Genomic DNA, 21,839 nt, shown 5'->3' with positions numbered 1-21,839 from the left:
TTTTTTTTTTGAGACTGAGTCTGGCTCTGTCGCCCAGGCTGGAGTGCGGTGGCCGGATCTCAGCTCACTGCAAGCTCCGCCTCCCGGGTTCACGCCATTCTCCTGCCTCAGCCTCCCGAGTAGCTGGGACCACAGGCGCCCGCCACTTCGCCCGGCTAGTTTTTTGTATTTTTTAGTAGAGACGGGGTTTCACCGTGTTAGCCAGGATGGTCTCGATCTCCTGACCTCGTGATCCGCCCGTCTCGGCCTCCCAAAGTGCTGGGATTACAGGCTTGAGCCACCGCGCCCGGCCGGCTCATTTTTTTTTTAACAGAGTCTCGCTCTGTCTCCCGCCTCGGCCTCCCAAGTGCTGGGATTACAGATGTGAGCCACAATGCCTGGCCAGTTAATCTTAATTTTACATCTGTATAAAATACATGTGAAAGCCATCTGAGTGATGGTGCTGACTGAAATCCTGTCTGGTGCAGCATCAGACCATTCCTACGTTCTGTTTTATTGTTTTTGTTTTGGAAGACAATATGCAAATTCTGTTTGGCAACATAGTTACAGTAAAGGAAGAGTAATATTATACATTTAATAGTTTCAAGTGCTTTTGTTTTGTTTTTGTTTTTGACACTGGGTCTCACTCTATCACCCAGGTTTAAGTGTAGTGGCATGATCATGGCTCACAGCAGCCTCCATGTCCTGAGCTCAAGTGATCCTCCCACCTCAGTCTCCCATGTAGCTGGGACTACAGGAGCATGTCACCATGCCTGGCTAATTTTTGTAGTTTTTGTAGAGACGGGGTTTCACCATGTTGCCTGGGGTGGTCTTCAACTCCTGGGCTCAAACAATCCACCGGCCTTCGACTCCTGAAGTGCTGGGATTACAGGCATGAGCCACCATGCCCAGCCTCAGGTACTTTTGAATTGGCCTATTTTTAAAATCATTTAGCAAAGCCTATTAAAATTTTGTTTCAGTTGAGAACCGAACATATTGGACTTTATGATACTAAGCCACTAAGGTATCTGTTTTGTTTATAATTATAAATTTTGAACCCCAGCGTTATTCATAAGAAAAAAACATTTTTTTTGAGATTGGGTCTCGCTCTGTCACCAGGCTGGAGTGTAGTGGCACAATCTCGACTCATCACAACCAACCTCTGCCTCCCAAGCTCAAGTGATCCTTCCACCTCAGCCTCCCGAGTAGCTGGGATTAGAGGTTCACTACCATGCCTAGCTAATTTTTTGTATTTTTTGTAGAGTTGGGATTTCACCATGTTGCCCAGGGCAGTCTCAAACTCCTGAGTTCAAGCAATCCACCTGCCTCGACCTTCCAAAGTGCTGGGATTACAGGTGTGAGCCACTGCACCCAGCCCAAGAAAGATATTTTAATAGGGAAAAGTACAAAAAAAAGTACTACTGTATACAGGCATTGTAGCTGGGCACGGTGGCTGATACCTGTAATCCCAGCACTTTGGGAGGCCGAGGCAAACAGAGCACTTGAGGTCAGGAGTTCAAGATCAGTCTAGCCAACATGGCAAAACCCCATCTCTACTAAAAATACAAAAATTAGCTGGGCGTGGTGGCACACGCCTGTAGTCCCAGCTACTCAGGAGGTTGGGGCATGAGAATTGCTTGAATCCAGGTGGTGGAGGTTGCAGTGAGCCAAGATCATGCCATTGCACTCCAGCCTGGACGACAGAGCAAATCCCTGTCTCAAAGAAAAAAAAAAGGCATCATAAAGATCTTCATAGACTGTAGAAACTGTGGAAGCAACAGAAATGACAGGAAAACAGTCATCTTTCCTCCATATGTAAAACTAAAGATTTCAGTTCCCTTCATAACATTTAGTCAAATATTGTGAAAACGTACACATCCTTTCCTGGCATTGACTAATCAACCTAATTAATTTCCTGAAAACATCACCAAGGTATGCAAGTATCAGCAGCTGAGATAAATCTGTCAAATAATCAGACAACTGAAACATGAAAACTACATTCAGATGTATGCCCCTCACTGGCCAGGCATGGTAGCTCACGCCTGTAATCCCAGCAGTTTGGAAGCCAAGGTAGGTGGATCACCTGAGGTCAGGAGTTCGAGACCAGCCTGGCCAACAGGGTGAAACCTCATCTCTACTAAAAATACAAAAAATTAGCTGGCGTGGTGGCGGGAGCCTGTAATCCAGCTACTCTATAGGCTGAGGCAGGAGAGTCGCTTGAACCTAGGAGATGGAGGTTGCGGTGAGCAGAAATGGTGCCACTGCACTTCAGCCTGGGCGACAGAGCGAGACTCCGTCTCAAAACAACAACACTTAGCATTTTACCTTAGACTGCCACCTCATTTCTGATGCTTAAGTGTGGTGTTCTGAGCACCCTTGCTCTGAAGAAAGTCTCAAGCAGTTGAGCTCTAATGTAACTGGCGATTTGTTCGGTTCTAGCATATCTTACTATTTTTTGTTTTGGAGACAGGGTCTCACTCTTTTGTCCAGGCTGGACTACGGTGGTATGATCGCAACTCACTGTAGCTTCAAACTCTTGGCCTCAAGCAAGCCTCCTGCCTCAGCTTCCCAAATAGCTGGGATTACAGGGGCATGCCGCCACACTTGGTTCTTATTTTTAAAGAGAAGATAAAATCTGGGCCAGGTGCAGTGTCTCATGCTTGTAATCCAAGCACTTTGGGAGGTTGAGGTGGGAGGATTGCTTGAGGCCAGGAATTTGAGACCAGCCTGGTCAACATAGTGAGACTCCCATCTCTACAAAAATTTTAAAAACTATCCGAATGTGGTGGTGTACACCTGTTGTCTTAGCTACTTGGGAGGCTGAGGCAGGAAGATCCTTGAGCCCAGGAGGTGAGCTGTGATCTTGCCACTGCATTCCCACCTAGGCGAGAGAGTGAGACCCTGTCTCTCTTAAAAAATCGTAAACAATTGGCCGGGCACGGTGGCTCACACCTGTAATCCCAGCACTTTGGGAGTCCGAGGCGGGCAGATAACGAGGTCAGGAGTTCAAGACCAGCCTGACCAACATGGTGAAACCCCATCTCTACAAGAAATACAAACAATTAGCTGGGAGTGGTGGCACGCGCCTGTAATCCCAGCTACTCAGGAGGCTGAGGCAGGAGAATCACTTGAACCCGGGAGGTAGAGGTAGCAGTGAGCTGAGATCACACCACTGCACTCCAGCCTGGGTGACAGAACAAGACTCCATCTCAAAAAAAAAAAAGAAAAAAAAAAGAAAAAAAAATTTAAACAGTTAAAAATTATTTGCAGACTGAAATTTGCCTGCCAACTTGCGACTTCTGGCATTAGTCTAACAACTTTAATTAAAAAATGCAGAGCTATACCTGAAATTATGCAGTTAAAGAGGGTTGAGAGCTGATTTCCAAAATCTTAGTCCAGTGTTTTCTTGCATCGCATATCGGGGCTGTGTATCCACTTTTGGGCCTGCAAAGATTCCCCCAGTTCATTTTGGTTCCTTTTTTCCCTACACATTCTTAATTCTTTCACCTCCTGGCAAAGTTTGGAAGCCTAGTGTCATCTCCCCATTTTCACTCCACTCACTGTCTTTTATTTAAGAAGGTGAAAAATGGGTGGGGTAGGGGGGAAGTAGGCAGTCTTTGAAAAACCTGAACTCCAGCCACATGCCCACCACTGGAAACATTCTATATATTGTCTCATTTAATGCTCCAACAGTTCTATTTTCTCCTTTCACACTGAAGGAAACTGAGATTTAGAAGCATCAAGGAACTTGCTCAGAGTGTCACGTAATCAAGGTTTGAACCCAGGACTTCACGACTAAAGCTTACGTTCTTTCCACTGTATCACATGGGTCCCGTTCCCTAGTCTGAAAAGCTGTAATGATGACCACACAAGAGAAAGTTTAAGAGCAAAGCTTTTCTTTTTATTGCAGTTATTAGTGAAAGTTATACTTCAAACTGAAGCTAAGCAACACTAAAACCATTAATATTTTTAAACTCAAGGATTAAAAATAAATACAACATAGAACTCTCCAGTAGGCAGAATGGCAGAAAAAAGAGTAGTGGTTCTGTCACAGAACATTTCGTGACAGTTTGGCTCAGAAAGAATCATGACAATTTCTTTTTGTTATTGTTGCTGTTGTTTTTTGCCTCCCAACAGGAAACAATGACAATTTCTTTAACGCAAAATATTGTATGAGCTGCTTAAAAACCAACTTCTTCAAGCTTCTCCATCTCACTCATAACTTGTTTGTAGTATAATAATTTTTGTGGGGAAGATAGTGTAACTGAAAAAGAAAATATATTACCAAATTTTAAATACTGAAAACAAGTACTTTTGTTCAAAAACTTTATTTGCCTTCTGCTCATTATAATTACATATAATCTTCAAAGAGTTTAAATGACAACCAAATCCAAGGCCTGGCCCCCAAGAACACAGTGATAGGATTCAGCATTTGGTGTTTCTAATTATACAATGACTACATATATATCATAGACCTGCTCTCATCCATTCCCCACCATGAAGTTCCAATTTCCTCTTAATAAAATATGGCAGTCAAGTTTAGTCTCATTCAAAATCTTATCCGGTCCTATAGCATATTACAGACTTAGACTCACTCTTCTGTTTTAATTGATGTTACTATGTAGCTGAAGATTTTAAAAAAAGGTTTATAGATATACACTTGAAATTCTGCAGTCTTGAAATACTACAATAAATTGTTCTTACTTATGAAAAGCCAACGACAACAACAAAAAAGGCCAGGCCAGGCATAAGACAGAGGGGAAGGGAAGATGAGGAGGGAGGTTTGAGAGTCCCATCATTTTGCCTTGCTGAAACTGGGTTTCAGCAGAAATATTTGGCAAGAATAGTGTGGAAAAGGAGGATTGAGAAAGAGGTTACTCTGATTTTATGTAATAATTCAGTTTCAAAACATACTGATATCAACCTCCAAAAATAGTAGTTCACATCTGCAATACAAATAGGCACACACGGTAAAGATGGTTAAAAAGTAGAATTTAAAAGGCTATTTGTCCATCTTCAGGACATTTTGCAGGCGGCCCCACCCTCCCCACATGTCCTGTATTTACATTTTACTCTTCAGAAAAGCCCCTTTTAAAAGAATGCTATTTCTTCCTCCATTACTTAGGGGTTTTTAAAATTGTTATTTTTTATTTTTTTAGCAGCAGTTATCTAGTGGGAGCAGTTAGCTACGCTTTAGGGGTGTATGTTTGTATGTGCATTGTGTATAACAGAAAAATTCTCTAGAGTGAGCAGTCAGATTACACTGGAATGGTCATAATACAATTTAGTCCCCCAAACACTAAAGAAACACATTATTTTTTCTATATAAACTTAATATGCAGAGTCATAAACATAAAATATTGATATATACACACATACGCACACCACTGCTTCCCACAGCCTATGAATGCATCCACGTACTAGTCCATAAGAATGATCTTTATTCACAAGATATAGTAATACTTTCATGGGTCCATAACTGAAAAGAGACATTAAAGCTACACATTGCAGCAAAAATAGGTTAAAAGTATTCCTGATATATCATTGTCAGCTATCTCATTGCATAAGGTGGATTTTTTGTTCATTTTTCATTTTTCAAACATGAATCTCCCCAACTTTTCATCTTCAGTACTTGAAATTCTGATTGAGATTAATGCAGATGCCACCTTTGTTAGTAATGAGTTGGAAAAGCCCAACTGCCTGCAACAAGGGGAGGTCGGCATCTGTAGAGATAAAAGTAAGTGTTGAATGCATCCATACCCTGTGTACCTAAAATGCGTCCTTTTTCCTTTTTTAAAAAAATCTTGTCTGTAGCAACAAAGAATTGTTTACACTCCCTGCAGTGGTATGCCCTTTGTAATTTCCTAGAAACAGAATCTCTTCCCCCCATGGAAATGCATAAGCCTGCTGAAATGTAAGGACCTGCCACGATCCATAATGGTAACTGCATCAGATGCCTGACATGACCTGCAGGTGCTCAGAACTGATTCACATGAAGCAAAAACTTTCACTATATTTAACCTTTACAGGTACATGATGATTGGAATTTTTAAAGTAAAGCAAAGTTAAATTCTGCAAAGCCATGAGTGAAATAAGCACACTTTCTTTCTTAAAATCTAACCCTCTTCTTCAAAGAAAGGTACCAAAAATTGGCCAAGAAACAGGGGAATAACTATCTAGTTGTACAAGAGCCTCTGATACTAACATGTAGCAAAAGTGCCTGAAGGCAAAGGCAAAGTTAATTTCTAAGTATTTGTATATTATTATTATTATTATTGTTGTTGTTGAGACAGAATTTCGCTTTGTTGCCCAGGCTGGAGTGCAGTGGCACAATCTTGGCTCACTGCAACCTCTGCCTCCTGGGTCCAAGCAATTCTCCCACCTCAGCCTCCTGAGTTAGCTGGGATTACAGGCACCCTCTATCACGCCCAGCTAATTTCTGTATTTTTAGTAGAGACAGGGTTTCACCATGTTGGCCAGGCTGGTCTCGAACTCCTGACCTCAAGTGATCCACCTGCCTCAGCCTCCTAAAGTGCTGGGATTACAGGCATGAGCCACTGCACCCAGCCAATTTCTAAGTATTTGATGGTTTTCACCACATTAATCTAACTCAAAATAAAGCTGCAGCTGCCATAGCACCACTAAAATAATTTGGTTTTTGAAGTTATGCTTTTGCCAAGGATTATTATAAAGAAAAATTCAGCCTGTGTGCTGGATATCTTGCAGGGAAACAACAACAGGATATGCTTGTAAGTGAACACTATACCATGATAAGGCCTATGTTTCTCTTATTCCTGTTTCATAAAATGACCTATGGTAATTAAAGACACTTTCACAGAGGCAAACTGGAAAGGAATCCTTCACACACACTCTTCTATTATCTTGAAAGTCTGAAGAGCTTTTCCTTTGGAGAACTCAAATACTTCCGCAAACATTATCTTATTCTTACAACAATTTAGTGAGCATGCCTATGATCCCATCACTGGGTGCTGAGGCAGGAGGACTGCTTGAGCTCGCGCCTATGATCCCAGCACTCTGGGTGGCTGAGGCAGGAGGACTGCTTGAGAGCTCAGGAGTTAGAGATCAGCCTGGACAACATGTGAGACCCCATCTCTGCAATCAAAGAAAAGAATCAGCCAGGTGTGGTGGCATGCACCTCTAGTCCCAGCTACTTGGGAGGCTGAAGCAGGAGGATAGTTTGGGCCCAGGAGTTGGAGGCTGTAGTGAACTATGATCACGCCACTGTAGTTCAGCCTGGGCAACAGAGTGAGACCCTGACTCAAAACAAAAAACCCCAACAATTTAGTGAGGTAGGTGAGGACAGATATTACCACTCTTATTTATAATGGGAAACTACGCACACAGAGATTAAGAGAATTGCCTAAGGACACAGAACAAATCAGTGGGAGACCTATTACTAAATTCCAAGTCCCTGGCTCATATTCTAGAGCCCTTTCTACTCTCAAAGGCAACAAATTCTCAATAGGCTTTTTCCAGTTGTGAGCTTTCAAAAGTTCCTCCGTTAAAGAAGACCTTAAGCCTTCTCTCTTACAGCCCACGCTTGACCAGGAACTGGGATGAGTTTTCAACTATTTTTACATAATATTTTGCACATATCAAGAAGGCAGATGTGAGACATAAGCTGTATAAAAAAGTCAGAATAAATACATAAAAGAAATGAACAGGTTAAGTATTCATTCAATATAATTTTTTACATATTTTAGAAATCATGTATCAGAATAAAAGTCATAACATTTTAAAGTTTAAATCAGAGTCCAATTTATCAAATCCATAAGCTATATTAATTTTCTTTAAGAGTATGAGGATCTCTGTTGGTTGGCAGGTTAAAATATTACTTTCAAGAATAATTCTTATTTATTATTTATTTATTTTAAAGATTGGGGTCTTGCTGTGTTGCCCAGCCTTGCTTTAAACTCCTGGGCTCAACTATCCTCCTGCCTCACCCTCCTGAGAAGTTTGGACTACAGGTGCAAACCATCACACCTGACTAATACCAATAATAATTTTATCACTTTGCTATAATACATCATGTTCCTGATTTATATTCTGTTCACATTAGCACTCTATAGCTAGCAAAAAATTCCATGGCTAGAGATAATACTTGCAACATTAATACTTTCAATCTTAATTCTCACTTAACTGAGTTAGAATTTCTCTTCATATATGTTAAACTTACACTGTAATAATCATCATTCTATTTTTGTTTTATCCTTCCCCTCTTTTATTTTTAACAGTGTGCGTGTGTGTGTGTGGTGGGGAGAAAAGAACAATTGTGTGATTCACAAATGGCATAAAACACTGATTGTATTACAAATAAGAATGGTGGCACTCTAGTAAATAAGATAATGGAATGTCAAAGGAAACAAACTTTAGAATACAAACATGGAAAACGTGCTGAAATATCAATCAAGCTATAACTTGTGGCATGTGATTCTTCTTTCCCAAGTATTTTGAGAGTGTTATTTACCCCCAGTAGAATTCTATATAAACTGCCTCTAAGTCCTTTTCCTATTCTTCTTTTTTTTTTTTTTTGAGACAGAGTCTCGCTCGCCCTGTCGCCCAGGCTGGAGTGCAGTGGGGCGATCTCGGCTCACTGCAAGCTCCGCCTCCCGGGTTCCAGACTACCTTGTCTGGAAAGGCCCTGCTTGGTGTTTTCTATTTAAAGGGGAACACCAAAGACGTTACGTTGATAGCAATGCCTGGCTCTATTAAGGATAAATACTTCATTTAATTTCTTTACTGTAATTCAGACTAGTAGGATTCTCCTGCTTCAGCCTCCGGAGTAGCTGGGACTACAGGTGCCTGCCACCATGCCTGGCTAATTTTTGTATTTTTAGTTGAGACAGGGTTTCACCATATTGGCCAGGCTGGTCTTGAACTCCTGAGCTTGTGATCCGCCTGCCTTGGCCTCCCAAAGTGTCGGGATTACAGGTGTGAGCCACCGCGCCCAGCCTATTCTTTCTTTTTTAAAGAGGGAACGGGGTTGGACCCTGGGCTAAGAAATGAGAAAGCTCCTGGAAAACCTTAATTGCAATTAATCACTATAGAAGATCAAGTCTGTTGCTAGCAAAACCAAAGCTTGTTTTTGTTAAACTCCCTGGGATCAAACTGTATCCACTAACTGGGTTGGACTGTCTGTGCCAAAATTCTTTCTTCATTACAAACTAACCAGTGTTTTTACCAAATCCCACACCAAAACCATTTTCTTTATAGGACAGACTACCTTGCCTGGAAAGGCCCTGCTTGGTGTCTTCTATTTAAAGAGGAACACCAAAGACATTATGTTGATAGCAATGCCTGGCTCTATTTAAGTGTGCTTCATTTAGTTTCTTTACTGTAATTCAGAAGCAACCTCCACGGCTTCTCTAAGTTACTGAGAACAGGTGTGCCTTTGGGTCTGGGACAATATCATCATATAAATGTAGATTACCGAGACGCTCGTCTTAGGTCTCTTCTATAGGTTCAAATAGCAATAGTTGCTCTTTTACTCTGCAAATACTAAACAATTGTAAGGTTTCTGTCCAAGGATCCCAGCAAAGGAACCTTATTCTAATTTCCCCCTCACTATATATTCTCACAATCCTACTAGTCTATTTCTTTGCAAAAACCTCCAGTTTCTCAGATTCTGACAATAAAGATGCACGAATGCAACATTTTTGCAGTCTTTCCTTCTTTGGTTCTAAAAAGACTATTAAAGGATTAACAAGAGATTTGTTTGTTTTCCCAACCAAAAATGAAATAAAGATGAAATAAAGCCATGAAATAAAGATGAAAGTTTTGCCGGGTGTGGTGACTCAAGCCTGTAATCCCGGCACTTTGGGAGGCTGAGGTGGGCGGATCACAAGGTCAGGAGTTCAAGAGCAGCCTGGCCAATACGGTGAAACCCCGTCTCTACTAAAAATACAAAAATTAGCCAGGAGTGGTGGCGGACGCCTGTAGTCCCAGCTACTCGGGAGGCTGAGGCAGGAGAATCGCTTGAACCCGGGAGGTGGAGGTTGTAGCGAGCTGAGATTGAACCACTGCACTCCAGCCTGGACAACACAGCGAGACTCGGTCTCAAAAAAAACAAAGATGAAAGTTTTGTCTTTTATTTTTAAAATTATTATTATTTGTTGAGACGGAGTTTCATTCTTGTCACCCAAGCTGGAGTGCAATGGTGCAATCTCAGTTCACTGCAATCTCTGCCTCCTGGGTTCAAATGATACTCTTGCCTCAGCCTCCTGAGTAGCTGGGATTACAGGTGCCCACCACCATGCCTGGCTAATTTTTGTATTTTTAGTAGAAACGGGTTTTGCCATGTTGGCAAGGCTGGTCTCGAACTCCTGACCCCAGGTAATCAGCCTGCCTCGGCCTCCCAAAGTGCTGGGATTACAGGTGTGAGCCACTGTGCCCAGCCAAGATGAAAGTTTTAGGCACTAAATATCAGAGTAATCTCCCTCTCTAGTCTCTGGTGTTGCCTCTTCAACATCAAACATAAAATTATAGATAGCATACAGCCAATTTTTGGAAAGAGTAAAATTTAAAAAGCAAGGCTCTAATGACCAACACTCCCATCTGTTTTCTACACATAACGCTGTTCATGGCAATTCTTTTTTGGGATGATCTATTACTTACTGCACAAAGATTTTTTTTTTTCTTTTTTTTGAGATGTCTCACTCTGTTACCCAGGCTGGAGTGCAGTGGCGTGATCTTGGCTTACTGCATCCTCTGCCTCCTGTGTTCAAGCGATTCTCCTGCCTTAGCCTCCTGCCTACACCTCGCTAATTTTTGTATTTTTAGAAGAGATGGGGTTTTGCCATGTTGGCCAGGCTGGTCTTGAACTCCTGACCTCAGGTGATCCGCTCACCTCGGCCGCCCAAAGTGTTGGGATTACAGGCGTGAGCCACCGCTCCTGGCCACAAAGCTTTCTTTCTAAAGAGGTGAACTAAACATGAATAAGCCATCAAGTACTTCACTGCGGTCAAGCTGTACTGATGCCAGGTAGCAGGATTTGTGAAGCCTACCAGTTAAAACAGCAAAATAGGCTCTATATGCCAGGTTTCTATGAACTTTCAGAAGGAAAAAGAAAACACAGGACCAGATGCACCTTTTTTTTTTTTTTTTGAGATGGAGTCTCATCTCTGCCTCCCAGGTTCAAGCGATTCGCCTGCCTCAGCCTCCCAAGTAGCTGGGACTACAGGTGTGTGCCACCACACCCAGCTAATTTTTGTATTTTTAGTAGAGATAGGGTTTCAGCATGTTGGCCAGGATGGTCTCGATCTCTTGACCTCGTGATTCGCCCACCTTGGCCTCCCAAAGCGCTGGGATTACAGCGTGAGCCACTACGCCTGGCCCAGAGGCAACTTTCAAAATGTTGGTCTTCAGGAACTACATGTCTGCTAACCTTGTTATTACATGTTGACATGTAATGAATACAACTATAAAGGTTATAAGCGCAATAAATATCCTTAAAAGGGGACATACACTCACAGCAAAAATATTTAGCTTTTTTTTTCTTTTGAGATGGAGTCTTGCTCTGTCACCCAGGCTGGAGTGCAGTGGTGCTATCTCGGCTCACTGCAACCTCTGTCTCCTGGGTTCAAGCCATTCTCCTGCCTCAGTCTCCCCAGTAGCTGGGATTACAGGCGCATACCACCATGCCCAACTAATTTTTGTATTTTTAGTAGGGACAGGGTTTCACCATATTGGGCAGGCTGGTCTCCAACTCCTGACCTCGTGATCCGCCCACCTCGGCCGCCCACCCAAAGTGCTGGGATTACAGGTGTGAGCCACCATGCCCAGCCACATTAATTTGCTTTTAATTAGTAGTAACAAACTCTTATAATCAAAGTACAAATCTGTACTATCTGTATACAATTAGTACTTGATGTGTGGGGGGTGGAGGAAGTATCTCAGAATAGTATATCATAGAGCAAACTAATGTAACTGGCAAAAATGCAAAAAGAAATGAAATGGCTAATCTCTACAAGAAAACACATGTTGATCTATGTTAAACTGTAAAACTTACCATACAAAAATAAAATTTTCCCATTTATAATTACCTGACACTTTTCCATTTCCCTGCCTCTCAGTGGAGTAATACACTACAGTAAAATGTCATACATTGAGTTCCAATAATTTAGAATTGAAAACCCAGAGGATGGAATACAGTTTATCTTTTAACCTCTTATAGAAATTTCCTGACAAGCAAATTCATGGTGTAAAAATACAATGCAAGTATTTTACCTGCTTAAGGGAATATACTTTTTTCATGTACTTTTATTTATTTTTATTTTTATTTTCTGAGACGGAGTTTCACTCTTGTTGCCCAGCCTGGAGTGCAATGGCGAGATCTCGGCTCACTGCAACCTCCGCCTCCTGAGTTCAAGTGATTCTCCTGCGTCAGCCTCCCGAGTAGCTGGGGCTACAGGCATGTGCCACCACGCCCAGCTAATTTTTGCATTTTTAGTAGAGACAGGTTTTCGCCATGTTGGCCAGGCTGGTCTCAAACCCCTGACCTCAGGTCGTCTGCCTGCCTCAGCCTCCCAAAGTGCTGGGATTACAGGCGTGAGCCACTGTGCCCAGCCCATACACTTTTATTTTTATTTTTATTTTTTTTGAGACGGAGTCTCGCTCTGTCGCCCAGGCTGGAGTGCAGTGGCCGGATCTCAGCTCACTGCAAGCTCCGCCTCCCGGGCTTACGCCATTCTCCTGCCTCAGCCTCCCGAGTAGCTGGGACTTCAGGCGCCCGCCACCTCGCCCGGCTAGTTTTTTGCATTTTTTAGTAGAGACGGGGTTTCACCGTGTTAGCCAGGATGGTCTCGATCTCCTGACCTCGTGATCCTCCCGTCTCGGCCTCCCAAAGTGCTGGGATTACAGGCTTGAGCCACCGCGCCCGGCTGTACTTTTATTTTAAAAGTTAACATGCCAATATACATAATCTTGATCTTGGCCAGCTGTAGTGGCTCATGGCTATAATCCCAGCACTTTGGGAGGCTGATGTGGGAGGATCACTTGAGCTTAGGAGTTCAAGACCAGCCTGGGCAATATAGTGACCCCACCTCTAAAGAAAAAAACCATCAGCTGGGCATGGTGGCGCACGCGAGTAGTCCCAGCTACTTCAGAGCTTGAGGTGGGAGGATAACCTGAGCCCAGGAGTTTGAAGTTATAGTGAACTATGATTGTGCCACAAAACAAACAAATAATCTTGACCTACTCACTAGGAAACTGGAGTATCTATATATAATTGAATTTAATATTCTATAATCATTCTTTTTACTGCCTTCCAATTTATTCACATTCATAACTTATTACTATTGAAATTTTTAATTAGCTGAAGTACTCTATCAGTCTTTATACCTGGCTCTCTCTAGCCACTTAAACTCTGATTTCTTCACTGATACTCAGGGATTGAATCAACTTTAGAAGTATGCTAGGGAAAAAATCAGGGTAGCAAATCTTCCATATAACAAATTATGGGGGAAAAGTTTCATTTCAAAATCAATTATCAATGAGTTTTGAATCATTTGCTATTTGTTTTCCAGGCCTACAAAAAAGGTATCTTAATCCTAATGCTGAAAAATGTGACCATTTAAGCAGTTTCAATGTACTTAAAGTTAAAAAAAAAAAAAAAGAAAAGGCATGTAACAATCATTTATTTGACAGGTTTCCCCAAAACTGCAATCAGGTAAAATAAATCCAATCTGTTATGTTAGTTTGCTACTAAAGGGAAAAAAAAGATCAAACTTACAGGAAAGCCCCACCTCCCCTCCACATGTAGAAATCTGTCTAAAGACTGTCTTTAATGCCCACTATATAAACAACATTAAATATTCTAAGTTACAAAATAGTGTTAATGGTTTATTGGTAAAAATTCAAACTCTAGAGTTTATGGAATTCGTAGTTTGGTTGGTATATTAACACTCCATCTTAATCTTTGCTGCTATTACAAAGAATGAGGAAAGCTAGAAATATCTATAAAAATAAAATACCTTAAAACCAACAAGCAAAATATAAAAGTTGCACACAAATTGCCAATAAATATAAACATCACAATAGAAAAATTAATCTTAACAAAAATAAACTCATAATTGCTATTAAGACATTATAAAAACAAAAAAGTTTAATGTGCATGGATATTTGCAAACAGACACAGTACACTCCAAACAATATAATTTTACTATCATTATTATATAATGCAGCATACAAGGTTACTGAGGTGTGGTATTTTTTGTTGTTGTTGTTGTTTGCTTTTAGTTTTCTTTTCTGGAAGAATGCTCACCAAATTCACAGGAAAGAAGTGCCTAGGTGATCATTTACTGCTATTTACTGCTTCCTGGTATGGAGCAAAATTGCCCTCTGGTAGATAACCACATTTCTTTTTTCTTTTTTTTTTTTTGAGATGGAGTCTTGCTGTGTCACCCAGGCTAGAGTGCAGTGGTGCGATCTCAGCTCACTGCAAGCTCCGCCTCCCAGACTGACGCCATTCTATAGGCACCTGCCACCACACCCGGCTAATTTTTTCTATTTTTAGTAGAGACGGGGTTTCACCGTATTAGCCAGGATGGTCTCGATCTCCTGACCTCGTGATCTGCCCGCCTCGGCCTCCCGAAGTGCTGGGATCACAGGCGTGAGCCACCGAGCCCGGCCCACTATCTACATTTCTAATGACTATAAAAGGTCCTGCTATTTTCCTTTCTTTTGCTTATTTCCCCTTAAGCACAATTTTGCACATCCTACTTCTAATTAACTGATCAAACCCTTTTAAATGCCTTGTCATCATTTTTCATAGTTCCTGCATCCTAGAAAAAATAAAAAATCATTTAAAATATTCCTTGGTGTCTAGAAAATAAAATTTCTTTAACAATAGAGATCATCATTTTGCTTTCTCGCTTAAGCTGATCTGAATGATGACTTGGTATTCCCTTTATGAGCAGTCCTCCTTAGTAATGACTAATTAGGCCGGGTGTGGTGGTGCATTCCTGTAATCCCAGCTACTCGGGAGGCTGAGGCAAGAGAATCACTTGAACCCGGGAGGCAGAGTTTGCAGTAAGCTGAGATCACACCACTGCACTCCAGCCTAGGTGATAGAGCAAGAGCTTATCTCAAAAAAAAAAAAAAAAGAAGATTAGAAGATGTTGCCTACAATTCCAGGCAAGTTACCTTTCCCTTTGGACACTGGTACTATACCCATAATCTTGTTAAAAAGTTAAGTAGTTTTGCTGTTTTATGTGCATTATGGATTTCCTCCAATACAGCTGAGAATTAAAAGGGTTAATTCTACTAAATATTTTGTTTTCAAATTTACAAAATAAATTTGGTGAGCATTTACCTTTACTTTACTGCATAAAAGCTTTCCTTGGTTCCCTTGGACGAGACTCAGGACAACAACTAACATTATTTTTATGAAACTGTCACACTCTTGGAGTTCTAAAATAATTTATCTTTAAAATTCTTAGCTTCGTGCTACTTGAAAAATAAAAATCTACAGCACCATCTTCTGAAAAGGCACTTTCTAAGAACCGCCTTGCTTAAAAAAATGATTAAAAAATTTAACTCAAGAGTCTATGCCCTGACAAACATCTTTGCTTTACTGAGACCCTAACATAGATACATTAGATTTTGTTTACCTTAGAAATTAGTCTAAAAAAGGAAGGGACCCCAATGGCTGGATAGTGATTTGATAGGATTCTAATTTTGTCACACCGTTTACCTGATACTTCAACAGGGTTTCTCACTGGTAAATCTCAACCCTCTATATTGAATCTACCATCCTTCTATCTTTAATGCAAATTAAAATCTTTAACTTCCATATTTTAAGAACAAAAGATTCTTGAGATTTAATCAATGACGTAAACATCTGGAGTACTAGTTTTGATGGGTAAAGTAATACAAATTTCAATGAGTAGTAGGGAATATTAGTACAAGCCTTGACCATTGTATCTTAGTTTAAAAAATTACGTTGACTGACACGGAAAATTATAAACTTAAATGTACCATTTTAAAAGCAGGAAAAAAGTCAAAATAGTTTTTCCCTTTGTGTGTGTGAGATTATATATATATACACACTCATACATACACACACACACTCCCCGCCCTGCTTCCTGGGACTCAGCTTGGCTTTCACTAATCACAGTGACATTTCTAACATTGTAACTGATCAAGAATGTTCTCAGTATAAACAGGACTTTTTAAAAAATATTTTTTGGAGAAAATTCTCATTTTCTGATTTCCGCACTGTCTTACTTATCTATTCTTGGCTTATTTTTTGACTCCTATAGAATCACAAAAGTGCTTTTGTATGATCAAATATGAGAACTGAAATAGGAAAACAAGGGTTCTAAATTAGGGTTATACTGCTACTCAGGAAGGCGTTACTTGATGTCAAACCTCCCAACAATTCTTACTGAAGCTTTAAGACATTTATGAATTCTCAAAAAGTATGAAAATAATGAATACTTCATATGGATAAAGCCAAAATAAAGGTGCCAGACTAATGATCTTTATGCAGCTTGACTAACTAATAAAAGGTAATCTAAGTAGCAAGTTACTGTTAAGGGCAACTTGCCTGTTCAACAGGAGAACATCTAAGAGGATAAGCTAAGCAAACATTTAACTCAGGTTTAATGACACTGAATGAAAATTTTGCAGAGTTGTCAGTTAAACTTCTTGGTAAAAATATTAAAACCAGTTTGAAATAGGAAGACTACAACATATTCTAGCTGTATCCAAGTCATTTGCTTCTTGAATTTCATAAAAATCACCGCCCTTGGCAAATTCATGTAGGTCTCTAAACAGATCCATCAAGTTCCTTGAGTAACAAACGGTCTCTAATTCCTGGTCTGCAATCCATCTAAACACTTCAGATCCATCACTGGCATGCTTAGCGCTCACTCTTTCCTTGAACACTGAGATCCTCTGCCAGTCATTCCTGCTGAAGGGCAAGTCAGCTTTTATTTCCCTAGACATGCCTTAAGTCTTTCATGACTGTCAGGAGGCCTGTCCTCCTAAAATCCATTAGAGAATACACAAGTGAACACTAGGCAGTGGTGAGTTGTGGAGAAGCTAGCCTGGAAACTGGTCTACATCTTTAGAAGGCTGAGAATCCCTGTGCTGGAAGGCAGAGATGCCTCTATCAAGTGCCTTCCGAAACACTCAGTCATTCCTACTAGAATCCCTCCTAGACTGTCTTCTAGGAAGAGAAATATATTAATAGGTTATAAACAGGGATTTCCCTTAGAATAATAGTTTTTCCAAGAAACTTGTTAGAAGATAACTATTAAGAAAAAGAAAGGGAATCTAATATTTCTTTGAAAATGTGCCAAAAAACCAGTACTGAGGAGGCTGAGGTACCCTTTTTCAAACTGTAAAAGTCAAAATCTACATTTCTAAAACAAAGAATATCCTGATATTAAATTGAAACTAAAATGGCAGCACCCTTTGTTACTTTGATATTTCGTGTCCTTACTCTTACTTAGGAAAAAAAAAGGGTCTAACACTAGCCTTGAATCCTGCTTATCTCCTTATTGTTTAGTGCAGTAACTGTCAGACTCTACTTAAATAAATATAGCAGCTACAATATTGTAAGTGTATGGTCCTCCATGCCAGTAACCTGATACTGTAATATAATACATGTATCAGCACTTTACGTAGACACTTCAGCCATCAAGAATATACATTAAACTCCCAACTCTTCTTCATATGAAAATCAATTATCTAGTTGCCAGACTGATATTTTACAGTCAGTCTTGTAAGATACATCATAGAAAAAAGAAGATTAAAATTTAGCATTCATGATATAGTTAGTGAGCAAGGGCAGGAGCAGAAGGGTCACTGTGAATTTCATGTTTAACTTAAAAAAAAAACTTTGTTAAAATAAAAAAGATTAGAAATTCTGCACCAGAAGTGCAACAATAAATAGGACAAAAATCAAGAAGCATTTGTCACTTAGCCTTTTACCTTAAAATTCTAAGCACAAGTTTTCTTGTAATTAAGAACCAATGGTAATTAATATACCAATTTGTTAGCAAAATAGAAATATAGTATACATATTCTTTCAAGTTAATCAACTTTAAACTAGCAATGCTGAATAGTGTAAGAGCACTCTAAAAAAGAAATCACTCAAAAGGTAAAACTTCATAATTTAGAAAAAATATTTTTCCTCTTAAAAAAGTCCTTCCAAATATATTTAAATTAAGGGCTCCACTCTAGCATATACGAGTGACTGAAAATTAGGTGAGAGAGTACATAGAGAAAGGGTATCTACAGTCGTTCCCTAAAGTTTCCCATATGAATCTGTGCAGCTCCCATGATAAAGGAAGATGTTTACTCACACTAATCAAGCACATACCAATTAAATTTTTATCATCTTGGGTATACTGTTTTCTTCTCTTGCCCATGATCCTGACTATATTCAGTAAAATTTCTGTGTAAAAAAATCCATCTTTTATAGGAAATTTTTCTGGAGGAGATGGGAGAAGGCTGGGAGAAAAAATGTATATACTATACAAATATTACCTTTTGTAAAGTTCTTTGCAACAGTGTTGTAAATTGCATTTCAGACACTTCAAAATAATAAACATACAAAATACAGTACTTTCTTAGTTTTCTGGCAGAGGGACAAAAGATTACATGCCTGTCGGAGGACATGGGCTCAGATTTTAGGCTCAAAATACAGTGAATTGGCAATAATAGTGGATTACAGGTAAGAGAGAAACTAAAGATCTAAATCCATTAGGTTTCTCGTGCAGATGGAATTCTGAAAGGCTAACAACAATGCCCACTGGAAACAATCTGTAGTATCTATACTCTGAACCAGTGCAAGAAAAAAAAAAAATCAAAATGCAATTTTCATGAGTTACAAAGTGCAAAGCTCCCCTGAATCCAATGTTACTGATAAACTCGGTTTTGATAGCTTTATAGTACTTTTTAATACCTTAAAGTGTAATCAATAAAACAAAAGTTTTGTAAAACAATTTCCCACATTTCAGTGATTTAACTGATTTAAAATGATCAAAGTCCTAACTTCCTTTGTTACTATCACCTTAATTTTAAAAGGAAAGTTACACTGGTGATACATTAGCAAAAGTTTTAAAATATCATCTTGCATTTTCCTGATTCTTTTTAGTAAATGAAAATGGGCAACTAGCCAATATGATTCTTCAATAAACATAATCTATTTGCAAATAATTTAAATATGTTAACCTATTCACGATTATTTCTTATATAAAAGTTCAACTTTATTTCTAATATTCAAGTTGGACTCATTTAGGCAATTTCACTTCATTTTCATTATGATTTTTTTTTTTTCTTTTGAGACAGAGTTTTGCTTTTGTTGCCCAGGCTGGAGGGCAATGGTGCAATCTTGGCTCACTGCAACTTCCGCCTCCTGGGTTCAAGCAATCCTGCCTCAGCCTCCCGAGTAGCTGGGATTACAGACGTCCACCACCATGCCCAGCTAATTTTTGTATTTTTAGTAGAGACGGGGTTTCACTATGTTGGCCAGGCTGGTCTCGAACTCCTGAGCTCAGGTGATACACCTGTCTCGGCCTCCCAAAGTGCTAGGATTACAGGCATACGCCACAGTGTCCAGCCTTTTTTCATGATGAATTTTAAAAGATATGCTTTAAAACTGAAAATTACAAAACTTTCCTTCTGAAATTAAGGCTGTATTCTTTGCCCTTTTAAATTATGGAGGTGCCTGTTCCTCCTCATATCCATGGTAAAGATGCAAACAGACACAACTTTCCTTTAAAACTGCTTATTGCACTAAAAGATAGCAAAAACAAGTTGTCAGTTCTTAAAATAAACATGATTATATTTTTATAAAAGATGCTGCCAGTACAATTCTATAATTATTAAAGCACTATTCTAATAAATATAAAAGAAAAGGAAGCTATACTTCCAAACACATACATATGTGTTTATATACACACACATACATATATATATATAAAATATATGAAAATCACATTAAGGTATGAGAGGCAGCAAGTAAACTATCAAAAAACAAAACAAAAAAATCCCTCAACAACCCCTTCTCTCTCTATTCAATTTCAGAGGTCTCAACCCCTACAGAATTCTAATCTTTTAAAATATTTACCCTTTATAAAAGCTTTAAAGAATTTCTGTGTATAACCCATAGAAACAGAAGGTTTCAGAAAACACATCACTTATCAGAGAGAAAGAGTTACAACTTCTGACAGGTTTTATATTTATAGCAGCTTTAACAAACTCACTAAAGAAAAAGAATAGCAGGCCAGGTGCGGTGGCTCACGCCTATAATCCCAGCACTTTGGGAGGTCGAGGCGGGTGGATCACAAGGTCAAGAGATCGAGACCATCCTGGCCAACATGGTGAAACCCCGTCTCTACTAAAAATATAAAAATTAGCTGGGTGTGGTGGCGCATGCCTGTAGTCCCAGCTACTCGGGAGGCTGAGGCCGGAGAATCGCTTGAACCCGAGAGGCGGAAGTTGCAGCGAGCTGAGATGTTGCCACTGCACTCCAGCCTGGTGACAGAGCAAGACTCTGTCTCAAAAAAAAAAAAAAAGAAAAAGAAAAAAAAAAGAATAGTTCAGGTTGCTACTGCTTATATACAAATTGCGCAAATGTATGTTCAGAGTGGGAGGGGAGAGACACACTCTCACAAAAAGTTATTTTACGTATATATATGTGTGTATGTGTCTGTGTATGTATGTATACTACATATATATATAAAAGTTTGATTCTTAAGACAGCAATATCAAGAGTTGAGAACTCAGAATCGTGTAGGAGATAGGAGTCAGGAATAGGGTATGCAAAATAAAAGTAGAAATCTAGTTTGCCATATTTTACATTCAAATGAACCAGGTAGGTGAATATTTGAATGTCACTGGTAGGATTAGGGAAAAAATGTAGGTGATGAAGGCAAGGGAAAAAGAGAAATAAAAGCGGTAGTGCTAGTAGAATAAAAGGGAAAGGAAGTTCCCCAAATGGAATGAATTCTAAAATATATACACAGACACATATATATCTATTATCAATCCAGATCCAGATATATATGCATATGAAGTATGGATGTATATATTTTAAAAACACACAGACACCTTTTACAAGAATATATGAATGCACATTAATTTTTTGCACATAATTTTGAAAAATCACTTTGATTATTCATGAAGGTGTATATTTTTTAAACCATCATTTACTTTTTCGATACTTTTTTTGCAAAGATAGTTGTGCTGCCAAGCAACTTGAGGTAAAGGCATTAAAAGGGTTAGACTACAAGAAATGAAAACAAAACAATTGCGATACTTCCTACAGGAGACCGCACAAAAAGCAGTTGGCTGGTTTCATATTGCATAATGATGCTGTGTTCCTTGATGAAGTAAACAATCTTCCTTGTATTAACATAAGGATCAGACCTTGGCCCCCACACAGTGTTGGTTTCTGTATGGCTGGAGGTGTCCTTACTCAATTGACTCCACTGGAAACATACGTTGTATGTCAGTTCATCTTTCAGTGCTTCCTCTCAGAGAATATACTTGGACTATTTAAGCAAAGTACATTGTGCGTAAGGTATCTTGGTGAATCTGTACAGCCTTGGCAAGAGCTTGTGGATCTCGCCCATTGCTCTGTCCTGAAACGTGACTTCCTTCAGCACTGTAAGAGAAGTGGCAATGAACACAAAAACAAACTTTCTATTCTGATGTAATGATTCCGATAAATACCATTTGTTGTAGAAAATTTCAAAATTATTAACAAATAAGAGACTGGTGTAACAATTTATGTGTCCATCACTCAGCTTCAATCACTATTAATTCAAGGTCAATTTTGTTTTACTTCTCTCATCTCCCCAGAATTAATTAGAAGCAAACCCAGA

General features: G+C 39.5%; 1 protein-coding gene across 3 annotated transcripts in view; it reads right to left on the bottom strand.

Annotated features, from left to right (window-relative positions):
* Positions 1-20,794: 20,794 nt before the first annotated feature.
* Positions 20,795-21,839, bottom strand: part of AGO3 (argonaute 3, RISC catalytic component) — a 125,143-nt gene continuing 124,098 nt past the window's right edge. For all 3 annotated transcript variants that reach the window (XM_025383325.1, XM_025383331.1, XM_025383335.1), the window contains one exon: positions 20,795-21,619. In XM_025383325.1, the coding sequence (XP_025239110.1) occupies positions 21,511-21,619 (109 nt within the window). In that variant the 3' untranslated portion in view covers positions 20,795-21,510. The remainder of the gene's footprint in view (positions 21,620-21,839) is intronic.

The sequence above is a fragment of the Theropithecus gelada genome, chromosome 1 (genome assembly GCF_003255815.1).
Source record: "Theropithecus gelada isolate Dixy chromosome 1, Tgel_1.0, whole genome shotgun sequence".
In the NCBI taxonomy this organism is placed as follows: domain Eukaryota; kingdom Metazoa; phylum Chordata; class Mammalia; order Primates; family Cercopithecidae; genus Theropithecus; species Theropithecus gelada.
Note: the sequence above shows the minus strand (reverse complement) of the source record. Positions and strands in the feature narration are given on the sequence as shown.